The sequence below is a fragment of the Convolutriloba macropyga genome, unplaced genomic scaffold, assembly GCF_964194025.1.
Source record: "Convolutriloba macropyga unplaced genomic scaffold, txConMacr16.3 SCAFFOLD_3239, whole genome shotgun sequence".
Classification (NCBI taxonomy): domain Eukaryota; kingdom Metazoa; phylum Xenacoelomorpha; order Acoela; family Convolutidae; genus Convolutriloba; species Convolutriloba macropyga.
In genome coordinates, this window is record NW_027450053.1 from 7,894 (window position 1) to 22,777 (window position 14,884).

At 37.3% G+C, this 14,884-nt stretch overlaps 1 protein-coding gene across 1 annotated transcript; it reads right to left on the reverse strand.

Moving 5' to 3' along the window:
- Window positions 1–317: 317 nt before the first annotated feature.
- LOC142355572 (uncharacterized) lies at window positions 318–14,007 on the reverse strand. Its single transcript, XM_075407690.1, has 3 exons — window positions 13,854–14,007; window positions 13,331–13,425; window positions 318–657 (listed from the first exon to the last, which is right to left on the reverse strand). Exons 1-3 carry the CDS (start codon window positions 13,958–13,960, stop codon window positions 437–439), a joined length of 423 nt encoding a protein of 140 aa, XP_075263805.1. The 5' UTR covers window positions 13,961–14,007; the 3' UTR covers window positions 318–436.
- Between the last annotated feature and the right edge of the window lie 877 nt (window positions 14,008–14,884).

A 14,884-nucleotide genomic window follows, 5' to 3' on the forward strand; every position in this document is an offset into this window, starting at 1 on the left:
CGTCATTTTTTGGTTCAATTAGTGGTTTGCGTCCCTAATATTTTTTCCTTTACTTATACACCAATTATTTTTCGGACTGGATGTGAATTTTTGAAGTTTTTCTATTTCTTCGTTTGTAGAAAAATAGGTCAAAATAAGTGAGCTGCGTCGTAACATTGTACTAACGTTACCAAACCTATTTCCTTGTCACCATTATCATAAGGTCAGCGCATTTCTGCGCATATAGTTTTACTTTTTACATAATAACGCGCTGAAACCATGCTAAGCTCTCAACTCGAGCCTGTTGAAAAAGTACTCAATCATAGTTTTATTATGCAGTGATAGGATATCATTGTTATATCTTGGCATGTAAATGAGCTTGGGTTTAGTTGACTGTTGCCATAATTGCACGTTTTTCATGGGAAAAGACTTTGAATGGAAATGTACTCGCTAATTTTCATCTTTCAAGCTCGCATATGTATCTATAGTTGCGAGTAGACTTGGTATCATCATTGATGCTGTCATAGCTTTTATATGCAAAATTGTATTCATTCTGGTCCGAGAATGAGATGTTGACTTCCTTCAGCGTCGTGATACTTCTCCACGTTGCAGGGGACAATGATATGTTGTCGTAGTGGCTCTTATATTCCATGTAAACAAAGCCAAGCCAAAAATTACCTACAAATATGGAAAAGGCAATGAAGAAACTTTTAATCACAAACTGTTTTATTGTTTCCATCCAGTCAGACAACGTGCCCATTTTTTTTCCAAAATAATCATAAATATAAGGTGTGCTTGGTTGGGGAAATCATGGTTTAAATCATTTCTAAGTTCAGTCAATTCTCAGAAAGTTTTCTTGCGATCAACCTTGTGCCCACAAATCATAAAAATCTCTAAGTGTTAAAAAATTGCGAAAAAACTGAAAAGGTCGCAAAGAAATGTAAAGAGATAACGTGACAGAATAAACAGAATATAGCCTAGGATTTTTTATATTGTGGTGCACAACTCGAAACCAAGCAAAAAAATCAAGCGTTTGAAACAAGTGCTTACAAGTTACTCCTCAGCTTCTTTTTTCTCTAAATTGGGACAAATCGTCTTTCATCATTTCTCTATTTTCTTTCAACTGGCATGTTAAATTAAAAACCGCATTCAAAATTATGTACTAACTACAGCAAAATTATTCAGTTAAAATAAGCGACGCGTCCGAATTCTCGAGAAGTCTTAGTCAAGTCCTGGTTCCTTCAAAAACTATGTAAGATTGACAGTGAATGCCATGAATTTATGTAGAAAGTGCTTCAGGAGTTGAAAAGAAAGTATTGTCGCTTCTAAGTGCAGATCATTTGTAACTTTCCGTTTCTTAGGTTAGATCTAAAGTATTTTCAGGTTTCTAAGCGTAAATCTTTTATAATTTTAGGTTGCTAAGCGTAGATTACACATAATTTTATTGTCTCTAAGCGTAGATCATGCATTTTTGACATTTATTAGCGTAGATCTTACATAAATTCAACGCATAAGATTTTTTAATAATCTTAAATAAAACTGCGTTTCCCTTAGCATTGTTCTTACGAACAATCAGCTCCTAAAATTGTTTTTTGTTGAAGTTTTGGGATTCCACAGACAATTGTTGAGTTAATTTAATACTTGGTGTGTTTGAAAAATTTTTTCATCCTTTAGCAAAAATTTTTCTGCGTCGAGTTTTAAGTGAGATATTGCAAGGTTTTAATTGTCAAACTCATAGCCTCAAGAGCACAGTTGTCAAAAAACTTTCAATTTCTCCTAAAATATGAAATTGCAAAGTCGAAATCTTATTTTAAAAATGGAAAATGATATATTTGCCGTTTTCAGAGTCGCATTTTTTGTCATTTCAAGTATGGTATACTGATCGTAATTTCTTAAAGTTGTAGACTAGGACATGTTTCCATGAATCTTTTTTAGCAAATATTACGAAGTCTGAATAAGCTAGAACATTTAGGAGACAAAAGTTGCTAGATAAAAACAAACTCGCAAAAAATCATTTCGTTTAACGGAATTTTTCTAAATCACAGGTTCAATTCAAATTTTGACAATTTTGCTGTTCGGAAGATGTGTTGGGTAAAAAAAACCTTGATAAATTTTAATTCACACGCTGCATATATTTTAAGTAATAGAAAGGAATAGACTCTCCGCGAAAAAATCTGATTTACTCAAAACTTATTTAAACTCAACATTTTTGCACGGAAACCGAAAATTCAATATTATCAACTGTTGTGTACTTTTTACGTGTATGATCAATGCAATGTGAAACAAATACCATAAAAATCATCGGAGACGTTTAGATGATCAGTTTATACGAGACCAACTCTAAAACAAACGCTATAGTGTGCAAGGTAAGCGCTAAAATTGACGCAATGTGAAACTTTAGATTTTAATTTAATTGAAAATTTAATTAATATAAACGCTGAAAAACAGGCGTTGACTTGATATAAGATATACGCTTCAAAATGACAAAACTATATCAGGACGATGATTAGAAAAGCCAAAAATAGATAAGCTTTACGCTTAGAAACGCTAAATTGTGTGAGATGTACGCTTAGGCAAGCAGAACTGAAAACTAAACGCTTAGAAACGTTTATAAGGCCAAATATGCGCTTAGAAATGCAAAATTTTACAAGAGCTACTCTTAGAATTGTCAAAAACCTATAAACAAATCCACGTTTAGAAAAATATTTGCTGGTATTTGATTCATAAAGAATGAAAAACTATTGCGTCACAGTGGTAGAAGAGCCGACAAACATGGAGGAGGCCTGTGTTTCAAGTCTCAACGTTGAAAAAAGTCAGGAAAACTTGTATTAGAAAAAGTGAATTTAGGTAATCACTACATTTAAAATCACAAAATTACGCAAGATCTTTGCTTAGAAGCGCAGAAATTTCTAAGATCTAAGATTCCGCATAGAAATGCCACAATACTTAAAATCTAGGCTTATAAAGTCAACATTATGTAACATCTAAGCTTAGAAACTCAAAGTTTGATATGATCTACGCTTAGGAACTCAAAAAAATTCATAGTATACTCTGACAAATACAAAATAAAACTAAAATCTAGCTTAGGAAAGCCAAAAATTATATAAGATCTACACTTTGAAACGCCAAAAGTATGTAAAATCTACGCTTAGATATATGATGTTAGAATCCCATTCGAAAAGAGTTAACTTCTTAAGAAAGCTGAACCAGCGTTGTACAATGGTAGAAAAAGACGACAAAAATGCAGCTGCTGAGTAGTTCAAGTCTCAAGGACAGAGGCTCAAGCGTTGAAACAGTGCGAGAGCAAGTGGTAGTAGCGACAAATATAGGTAGGGTTCACGCTTAGAAACGAAAAATTATGTAAGATCTACGCTTATTCAAGCAGAATTGTCTAACTTGCAGGCTTAGAAGCGCAAAATTTCTTAAGGTAAGTGCGTAACTGGTTTTGACATGTTGCAAAGTTCGCCATAGTTTTCCTATATACTTTTCGCCATAGTTTTCCTAAATTTAACGCATCGACCTACAAAATTTGCAGGAAATTAGCTGTAAGATTTCTAGTTTGTTTTCTAGATATCAAAACTAGCTACCACTCTTCTCTTCTAACGATATTTTGCCCGATGATCACACATGATAATTATGAGCGAAGACGTTGCTGAGAAACTATTTCGATTTGAGCACGTTTTTAGTAGTCGGTTTCTTTTCACCCATTAGTTCTGAGTTATGCAATGAATCCATTGTGTTCTAGCAGTCTGTTATTCGCTGTGGGTTAAAATTAGCTGTGTTAATTGATCTTAAGGGTTAGCAGCAATTGCTGCACTTGTAGCGCTGAGTTGAACTCGGCTGAGTTATAACTCTGTTGTGGTGCTGAGTTTTAACTTAGTTAGTTACTTTAAAGCCTGCAAATGCGAGTTAGATTTATTTAGAAATAGTTATTTTAATTGGTTTTTATAGGTGGTTTTTATACTACAAGCTACATGGTGGCTATTGGATTAGGGTTTTCAGTTAAATTGTTTAGAGTGTGTTGCGACAATTGAACAGCATGTAGCGCAGAAATATTTCTGCTTTTCGAAGGAGACAAACCACCGAACCAAACCAAAACAAACAAAAAACCAAAACAGAAGCAACCAGAGCAAACCTGGGGGATACGGTCGTTATTTTTTTCCCGTGTGTGGTATATGCAGTACTTCTCAATTACTCTTTTTTAATTGATACCCACATTTCCATAGGTTTTCATTATGGGCTTCCGCCCATCGGGTACCATATCTGACCTTGCTATACATGCCCTCTATTCTATTATTGTTTTGCTGTTCTTACATCTGTCTGTGAACAAAAGAGTTTTTCTTCGCACACAAGTCTCTCACTTATCCAGGTCGGATCAAGTTGCAGTTAACATTGTACTTTCACATCGTTCTTCTTTACTGGTACACTTTATCAGTAGACGACTTTTATAATCCCGTAGGCATTAGGATTTCCTTAAGACAATGGGTAGTCTAAAGAAAGCTCAAGAAGTCCATGGGCCATAGTCCAGTTCTGGAAACAGCAAACTCCCGAAACTCAAATTTCTTGAGAGAAAGGGAGAAATGGACACTAGCAGTTCTTGCGAAAAAATTAATAGACTTCGGAATACTTCATGGTCCAATGCCTAAAAATTAAATCAAGAGTTAAATCAAGAAACGATACACAGAGAGCACACCCGAGATCCAACTCCGACCTACCTAAGAACGCAATAGGCATACCAGGAATGCGCAGCAAAGAGAAAATTGGTAAAATAGACGTCGCAGAACTAGAGAAATAGAAATTTCGCGCGGATAAAAATCTAGAACTGTCGCGGACAGAAAAGTCAGCTCAGAATTATTATTAATTCTTTTAATGAAGTGTCAAAGACAAGATCATCGATCAGCCCCATAGGCAAACATGGATAACATTCAAATCCAGCAGATATGATATTTGATGGAAAGAACGTTTCTTAGACAATGGACAAACGATTCGGGCAGTTTTGCAATTTGGAGCCGCAAACAGAATTAGGAAAAGACAATGGATCACTTCTCCGGAGCTATTACGGATATAGCTGAGAATTGCACAATAGACCACCTACACCGGGAGCTTATTAGAGATACATTTATCTTAAATTTGGATAATTATCGCTATCAAGGCGAACTTTTGAAAAAAAAACAATCTGCCCAGAACGCGCGTTGCAAATTGATGAGTATGAGCATTCAAGATGAAAACATAATAGAAAGTGCTCCGATGAATCTGTTCCGGAGTTTCTCTTAATACAGACATAGTTTCATCAATAGATACGTGAACATCAAGCAAACTTAAACAATTAAACAGAGGGTTTAACAGACAATTCTTTAGTAATTCATCAAGATTCGAAAATGTGAACTAATTTCTGACAATCATCATTTGTTATAATGTCCGGCAAACAACCAGACCCGCAAAGAACCTAACAAGAAAACCTTATTTCGAAAAATTGTAGAGGGGGAACTGGACAAGCGGGTACAAGCTCTAGAGGTAACAACAAGACAACTTTGAGGTGATCGGGTCAAGTAATAAAACACAAGCAGTGAATTTGCTTAGGAAATCAACACACAATGAACAATGTTGGTCAGATACATCAGATTCCGGCTATAATAGAGCACAACTAACACCTAACAAGTGACCAAAACTAACAAGTGAGAAACAGATTGAACCAAAATCTCAAAACTGAACTTCGATACCGATGATTTGGAAGTTCGGTCACACTCGGGAAGCCCTTGATAATCCCGTTGACATCAGGATTAGCCTAAGACACTACGCAGGCAAAAGAAGGCTCAAGAACTCTATTGGGCAAAGACTCCTTCTGGGATCAACAGACACCCAAAACACAAATTCCATGGGAGAAATAGTGTCGTATGCGATACTCGCAGTTCTTGTGAAAGAAAAATAGATTTCGCAATATTTTTTGGTTAAATCATGAACCGATACATAAAGAGCCCACAACAGATCTGACTCCGACCTACGAAAGCAATAGGCATACTCGGAATGTGCAGCAATGAGCAAAATGGGAAAATAGACGTCGCAGAACTAGAGAATCTGAAATTTTTGCTGCGCAAAGCCTAGAATTCTCACGTACAGAAAGGCTAGCTAGTTACTTTTCTTACTATTTTGAATGGAAGCTCTTCGATAAGCAAAAATCGAAAACATTCATAAGCAAAAATCGAAAACATTCAAGTCAAGCAGAGAAGAGATTTGATGGAAAGAACTTTTAATACACATATGAACATCAATTTCGACAGATTTGCAATGTGGAGCTGCAAACAGAACGAGGAATAGAAAATGGACAACTTCTGCGGAGCCATTAACAAAATAACAAAAAATAGCTTATTAGATTTACATTCATCTTTAATTTGCATAATCATGACGCAAACTGTTGAAAGAAATTGTCTTCCCAGAACAAACGTTACAATTTGCAAAAAATTGGAATAAGAAATCAAGATCAAAACATAAAATAGAAAGCGCTCCGATGATTCTGTTACAGGAAATCTCTTAATACAGACATGGTTTCTGCAAAAAACACGCGAGCATCAAGCAAACATACAAATTTCCACAAAAAGTTTAACAGACAATTATCTAGATCTCATCCATTAGTCTATATCATTCTCTAGATCTCTCTTCATCCAGATATAATACGAACAGATATCAAAATTGTGAAATAGTTTTTGAAAAGGATCATAAGTCAAACTGTCCGGCAAACAACCAGACGTGCAAAAATTCAACAGGAAAACCATTTTGCAAAAATTTTTAGAACAGGAAAACGACAAGCGGGTATAAGCACTAGAGGTAACAACAGGACTATTGCGAGGTGATCGAGTCAAGTAACAAAACATAAAACGTGTATTCGCTTAGAAAATCAACACTCAATTAACAATTTTGATCAGATATATCAGACTCTGACCATTGTAGAGTACTAAAAACAGCAAGTGAGAAACAGATGTTACCGAAAAGATCAAACCTGAACATCGATACTGATGTTTTGGAAGTTTGGCCACACTAAAGGAGACCACGATAATCCCGTAGGCATCAGGATTAATCTAAAACAATACTCAGGCAAAAAAGCTGACGATTTCTATTTTGCGCAGACCCAAAACTCAAGTTCCATGGGAGAAAAGGTGTCGTGTGCGATACTCGCAGTTCTTGCGAAAGAAAAATAGACATCGGTACACAAAGAGCCCATACCAGATCTGAGTCCGACCTACGAAAGCAATAGGCATACTCGGAATGTTCAACAGAGAGCAAATCGGGAAAATAGACGTCGCAGAACTAGAGAATCAGAAATTTTTTGCGAAGCCTAGAACTTTCGCGGACAGAAAAGCGAGCTAGTTACTTTTCTCACGTTTTTGAATTGAGGTCTTAGCAAAGTTCATGGACCAGTCCCATAGGCAAACATGGATAACATTCAAGTCAAGCAGATAAGAGATTTGGTGGAAATAACATTTATTAGGCAATGAAACAATAATTTCGACTGATTTCCATTGTGGAGCCGCAAATTGTACAAGAAAGAGACAATGCATCACTTCTGCGGAGCAATTACAGAAACAGTTGAAAAATGAAAACATAGAACCCCTACTCCGGAGCTTATAGAGTACCAATCATCTTTAGTTTGCATAATCGCGACTTTCAAAGCGACAGAAACGGTCTTCCCAGAAAGAGCGTTGCAAATTGCGAAAAAATTTGAAATTAGCATTCAAAATCAGAATATAAAAGAGAGCGCTCCGATGAATCTGTTCCCAGAAAATTCTCTCAAAACAGACGTAGTTTGAGCAATAGATGCGCGAACGTAAACAGTTCGACTAAGAATTTAAGAGACAATTCTCTAGTAATTCATCCAGGTTTAATACAAGCAGATTTCGAAAATGTGGACAAATTTTGACAAGGATAATATGTCACACTATCCGGCGAAACAGACAGCCAGACTTAATTTTGCTGCAAATTGTAGAAGAGGAACCTGAAAAGAGGGTATAAGCAACAGACAGGACGTTTACGTGATCGGTTCAAGTAAAAAAACACATGCCGTGAATTTGCTTGAGAAATCAAAACACAATGAACAATGTTGGTCAGATACATCAGACTCAGACTATTATAGACTAGTACAATTAACAAGTGAGAAACATGAGAAACAGATGGAATCGAAAAACTCAAAAGTGAAAATCGATACTGATGATTTGGTAGTTTTGCCACACTCTGGGTGCCCTTCTAAGATAATAAAAGGAATTTTAGCTGATAAACTTTTATCACAGTGCAAAAACAGCCGCTGGAACGGCAAAGGGGCAACGAATAAAAATCTTTTCTGAATACTCCCCTTAACTATCTCGGGTCAACAAAATTTTCAATAGAATCTAATGGCTGCAAACTGGACAAAACTGAAGGAAAGTAATGATAGTATCGGACGGCCAGAAGCCACTAGTCGGACGAGATCTATTCTCATGAAATGGACACCAACTCATTCAGGAAGATTGCAAGTCCTTTTTGGCAGTCGAGGACATATGCCCTATTAAAGTCGAAATTAGTTAAAAAATTCCCTGACCTAATAAAATGGCTGGGAAAAAATTTTAGAAACATATTTTGTCAGGTCCCGTTTCAGAAGATCCAGCCCTCCACATCAGAAAGTTGGACAATTTCCAATAGATTTTGAGAACCATGTGAAATCTTTTTGAAACGAATACGATCAATTATGTGGTCCGTCCACCGCATAAAAAAATTCATTCCGAAATCAGCAAAATTGTGTCACCCGTTTGAGGATCTTCTCAAAAATGGACCAAAATTGTTTCGACAGATACACACAAAACACACTTTCACAAAAAGAAAAGAGAGATAGCTACCATAAAAGGAAAATGCAGACTTTAGCAGAAAATGAGCACAACGGTCAGATGCGATGCATCGACAGAAGTTTTCGGTAGCGTACCCGAACAGCAGAAAGAAATTGATTGGAAACCAATCTTATATGAATATCGAATCCTGAGTGTTTTTGAACACAAATGTAGCACTTATGAACAAGATTAACCAGGAGTAGTTACGTTGATTGAGCTTTTTAAACAAAATCTTAATGGAAAAAATTTCACAGTTGTAACAGGCTATCGCGCACTACTTTCTGTCCTACCTAAAGGCAAATGGAGCAAAATTCCACGTTCACCAGGATCTAATAGGGGAATTGTAGATTACTTTTTAAGAATTATTTCCAGAGAAGCTCATCACAAATCAGCATTTGACAAAGAATTTACAGTAAACCGTTATAAGCGAGAATTTCGTTAAAAAACAGCAGTTGTCGTACTGCACGAATGAACGAATCTGTTAAAAAATTGATTTGACTAGAACGAATCACGAAAAACGAACGCGACAATCTGCTGACAATTTTTTATAGAAAGTCACGAGCAAATTAACCATACTCATTTGACTCAAATTCACACTCGCCTTTTGCAATTTGTTACGCCAATAAACGTTCGGTATCTCTCATCAGTTCGAAATTTTCATAAATTTTCATAATTTGAATCAGAAAATCACTTCAAACACTTCTTTTTAATTAACACATTTATTTAAGAGTCACTCATTTAAATTATTTTTCAAAATCAGAGCAAATTTAATAAAGATTACTTTCTACATCCAATTCACTCTCATTGGCAATCAAAAAACTTTTTACTTCCAACTCGAGTAACCTCCTTAATAAAATGAAAACTTCGCGTACATCAGATACAGTATTGGAACCAGAGGATTTCAGCCAACCGGATGATACCACCAAGAGAAGATTTCAACGCCCCAAACCGCTACAGTTAGCTTCGACTGGAATTTTTTTTAGGCAGCAATCACTCGATGCCTTTACATGATATTGTTAAACATCTGTTAACCCAGCAACTGTGGAGGATTTCGCCGCAATACTCGAAACGATGACTTTTTTGAAACGATGACTTCGACAGACGCGTTTTATGAAGAGATTCGCTTTTTTTGTTGTCACTATAGACGGGCAAACAAGCAAAGAGCTCTCTAAATAGATGCAATCAGAATGGAAACACTTTCACGTTCGCGACGGGTGGTTCTGCGTTAATGAATGCGTAGCAACCCGACACTCAATGGAAGATCCTATTATTGAGTCCCTGCAATTGTTCTATGCGGGAATCTGGGGCAAAGCAGACCTCATCTTTAATGCATGTTGGCTGTAATTGCCAATCTGCTTGCCAACGCTGCAAAATACACTCTGTGTGCCCTAATAGGTAAGTCCCTAAAGCCAAAAAATCCCAATTTTAAGTTCAAAATCTTGTAAATTGTAAGGTACCAAATAAAGAAATACTACCCAACTTTGCATTCCGATACTCGATGAGCAGAAATTTGAATTCTATACACTAGTAGCAAGAGAAAGATTGAAAAATTTCCAAACGGCAAATATGTATTCGGGTACGTCAAGCGAATACATGATGCATATTGTAGAAGAGGGGTGATTTATCACGGCATACCAACGTTCATACCGGCAGATCAAACAAGAAGCTTAGTCGGTACACAATTTCGAACATTTTGCGATGAACACAACATAAACTCAATTGAAGCACCGATAATCAACCATTGCACTATAGGACTTGCCGAAAGAATGGTTCAGACTATCAAACATAGGCTCACTGGCTCCGAACGACGAAATAATGTGAATATTGACCCGAATTAGTTCTCAAAAAGCATTAAGAGATGAAAACTATTACTTTCGTATGTGTTAGCAAAAAACCAAAAAAGCTCTCCGTTCAATGCACATTACGGTCGACCCTCGAATACTCCGTTAGGAAACATATCCTCGAAAACTGATCATCAAACACACATTTAAAACATTTTTACGATTTGTTTTTTCGATGCTGAATCGGATAAAGGAAAAGAACTACCATAATACGTAAATTAGAACGAAACGGGTTATCGTAGCCAGGTTGAAAAACAGAAAGCGCCTCAGTGAAAACGCAACTGCCAGATATCAACAAAAACCGGATATGGAAAACAGATTTTATCTCAATGACAAAACTTAACCAATTCCCCGTGCAGAAGGCTCCGCGAAGATCTCAATTTCAAGAAAAAAGGTACCAAAACGCGTGCCAAAAAGCCACCTAGACGAGTTGTCTGAAGTCCCTGCATCTGAGACAGCGATAAAGTCTACAGCAACCCTGTTGTAAATCTGTGCGCCAGGAAAACCCCGTTCACGTTTGTAACCAAACCAATTTCGCAACAATGTAAGAAAGGGCAATGCCACTAGTCTATTATAAAGATTTAAGATCACTGCAACAAACCAAAAAGTCAACAGACAAGATACTCGCTTCACACGCAGCTGAACTCAAAAAGCGAATAAATTGGAAATAGTTTAAAGTAGGACTAGCGAACAACAAACTCAAATGTCCAACGCGCCTTCAGTTGCGTATACCCAAACTAATGAGACAAAAACTGCCCAGGTTGATGTCCCAGACGGAAAGTCGGTATGTCCAGACCGTCCCAGGCGGAAAGTGCCTATGTCCAGACTTTCGTGCGTTCACCAGACTATTCGTGCGTTCTTGATCAGACTTTCGTGCGTTCATCAGACATTTCATGCGTTCATGTCCAGACTTTCGTGCGTTCGCCAGACTTTTCGTGCGTTCATGATCAGACTTTCGTGCGTTCATCAGACCTTTCGTGCGTTCATGTCCAGACTTTCGTGCGTTCACCAGACTTTTCGTGCGTTCATGATCAGACTTTCGTGCGTTCATCAGACCTTTCGTGCGTTTATGACCAGACTTTCGTGCGTTCACCAGACTATTCGTGCGTTCATGATCAGAATTTTGTGCGTTCATCAGACCTTTCGTGCGTTCATGTCCAGACTTTCGTGCGTTCACCAGACCTTTCGTGCGTTCATGATCAGACTTTCGTGCGTTCGCCAGACTTTTCGTGCGTTCATGATCAGACTTTCGTGCGTTCATCATACTTTTCGTGCGTTCATGTCCAGACTTTCGTGCATTTTTTCTTGTTTTCAGACCATGCAAATTTGAACGCACGACACAACCGTCGTGCGTTCTTCTGGGTCTGACATATTGACTTTCCGTCTGGGACCTCAAACTGGGTTTATTCAGGTATGTACCCATTTCGATAAAGAGACAGGATAAGAACAAGAGGCAAGCGGAAGAAGAAGAGCTCCAGGCCACTGAAATCCAAGACATGTCGATTCATCATGTGGTGTAATCCACAAGATACAGCGGACACGAATTGCGCAAACCAATTTTCCGGCGTCGGGGTCAAATTCCTGATAGTAGTTCAAGCTCCAGGAAAGGCGTCTCCATAAAAAACATGGGAGTGGTGCTAAGATTTCGGTACATTCAGCCAGCGTTTCAGTGGTCAAATCAGTCAAGAGCGCCGTCACTGATCTGAACGTGAATATCGAGTCTCCAGATCTTTGCCAACAGGCAAATATTTTTCGGATTGAATCTTTGAACTCGGAAACGGATGTCATGACAGTGTACTCACAAAGAAATGTTCTGGAAATATCCAAACTTTAAATGGATGAATCCGAAGAACTGGCCGAGAAAATTTGGAGCAAAACGCCACATTTGAGGGAATATTTACTGAACATGAAAAATCTCAAGGAAACTGACTAGACGAGAACCTGATAATCAAGCCGGCCAAAAATGAATCATTTATAGTATTCGATCAATAATTGAGATCACATAAAACGTTCTTTTAATCTTTATCTCTATCACTTTCAAGATTACGGTTTTTAGAATACCACAAATCCTCTTATCAGTTGATCTGTTTTTGCAACTTCCAATAAATCAGAGTAATTCTTTAACAATTAATCATTTATTTTTGTTGAATTGCTTCATAATTTTGTTTGTTTTTTATGATGATTATGTAAATTTTCACGTTCCGATAAACATCTTTCTCTCACGGGGAAATGAGTTATATGCACTTAATCTCAATTAATATGATACATTTGATGCTCGCATTTCCATAGATTCTCATTATGTTCTTCTGCCCATTGAGTACCTTATCTCTATTCCGTGTACTAAATCTGACGATAAGTGACCTAGATAAACATGACCACTATACTATTAATAGTGTTGCTCTTTTGTCTGTCTGTTCATAAAAGAGACTTACTTTCCTTGCCATTCTTTTATTTATCTAGGTGGGATCAAGTTGCAAGTAGGATTGTATTTTTCTACTTCGTTTTTCCCTGATAGTATACTCTACTAGTAGTAGAATTTTGATACTATCGTAGGCATAAGGATTAGCGTACGACAGCGTGATAGATTACCTCTCTTTCAGGCTATATTAGCAACGATTGAAAAATTGTTGTAGGTTGTTTGAGCCAGGAATTTTTGCTTACCCCCTAAGTTTTCTGTATCTGCAGTGAACCGCTGCTTGAATTGTTTCTCTACTAAACTTGTTTCATTCTCATCTTTCGGTTCAAACATGGACCCGCTGAAACACAAATACTTTCCGTAACTGCAAATGCCAGCGCTCCTGTGCTGAATTGAACACTAAATGTATATATTGGTTTTTTGTGTGCGTTTGTAGAAGTTAAAAACTCGAGCCCGATGCTTAAACTTGATTGAACGAGTGCTTCAAAATTGAGTTATTGCAAATGTATTAAATTGAGGATTAAATCAGTTGTGGAATAATCTATGTTGGGCAGTCGGGTTACCATCTGCTCAGCAGCCCTGAGAGGTTTCCCAGACCATGTATTTTGGGTCCCACAACGCCACCGTGTGCGACACAAATGGTCTGATCAGAGCGGTCTAGGGTCGCAGCGAAAGGTTTTGAGCTTCGTTGTCAGATAACCTACACCCACCCTGCCCTTAAATATACCATAATGGGGGGCTATAATGGGAAGACCCAAAAATCCTAACTCTTTTTCACATTCCTCCTTCGCTTCAAAGAATGTGTATCTGTTGCCATTTGGTTCACTCAGGTAGAAACACCTTCCCTCAATCCCGTCCACGGGAATATACATCATCGGACATCCCCCCAATCGTGTAGATTTTTTCCCACCCGTTGACTTTGATTGTGCTTGAATGACAGTAGTAGTAACAAACCTATACACCCTGACTCACTTTTTGGCTGATTTTCCCCAAACATGTTCGATCATGCGCGCGGATGAAAAGTTCTTGGCAATTATTCCCTGTATGTTAGGATTGTTGCCTGAATATGTAATAAACTTACCTTAACTCCATTATTTTAAGTAGACAGGTACCTTCTTTGTTTATAAGGAGTAATTACAGAAGCTGGTAAACTGTAGAGAAAACTGTTTTTACGCACGGTAAGGGAGCAATTGACTATGGGGGTATCGTGCAATGGGGGTAATGGAGTGGAAATCCCATAAAGATTATAGGGTATAGCTTTTGCATGAGAGTAATAGGTTTTAGCGATTACATGTAGAGACGCTACTTGGTAAATTCCAGAAGTTGAAAATTACATTCCACTTATTGCATGGAGATAATAGGGTATAGTTTTACCTTGAGGATAAAACACGTAGAACTGATTTTCTGCAAGCAAATAAAAGAGCAAAGATTTGAATCAGGATAGAAGGAAACAGAATTGCATGTGGCTAATAAGGTAAACAAAGTTTGCCATGGGGAAAAAAGAGTGTAGATTGCAGCCTTTGCAATTAAGTAATGGGGTGAAGATTTGATTGGGTTTAATAGGGTAAAACATTGCATACTATTTAGCCGAACAAAATTGCCGTTGGGACAGTAAGATATAGGTTTGACTGTCGGCAAGATAAGGATAAGATTTGGAAAAAAAATATTAGGATTCAGATTTGCATAGGGATAAAAAGATATAGAATTGTCTTGTTTAGAATGTGGTATAGCTTTGAATAACTACGATATAATATATACAGGAAATAATTTTGAATATCTGCACGCTCGTAACATGGTGA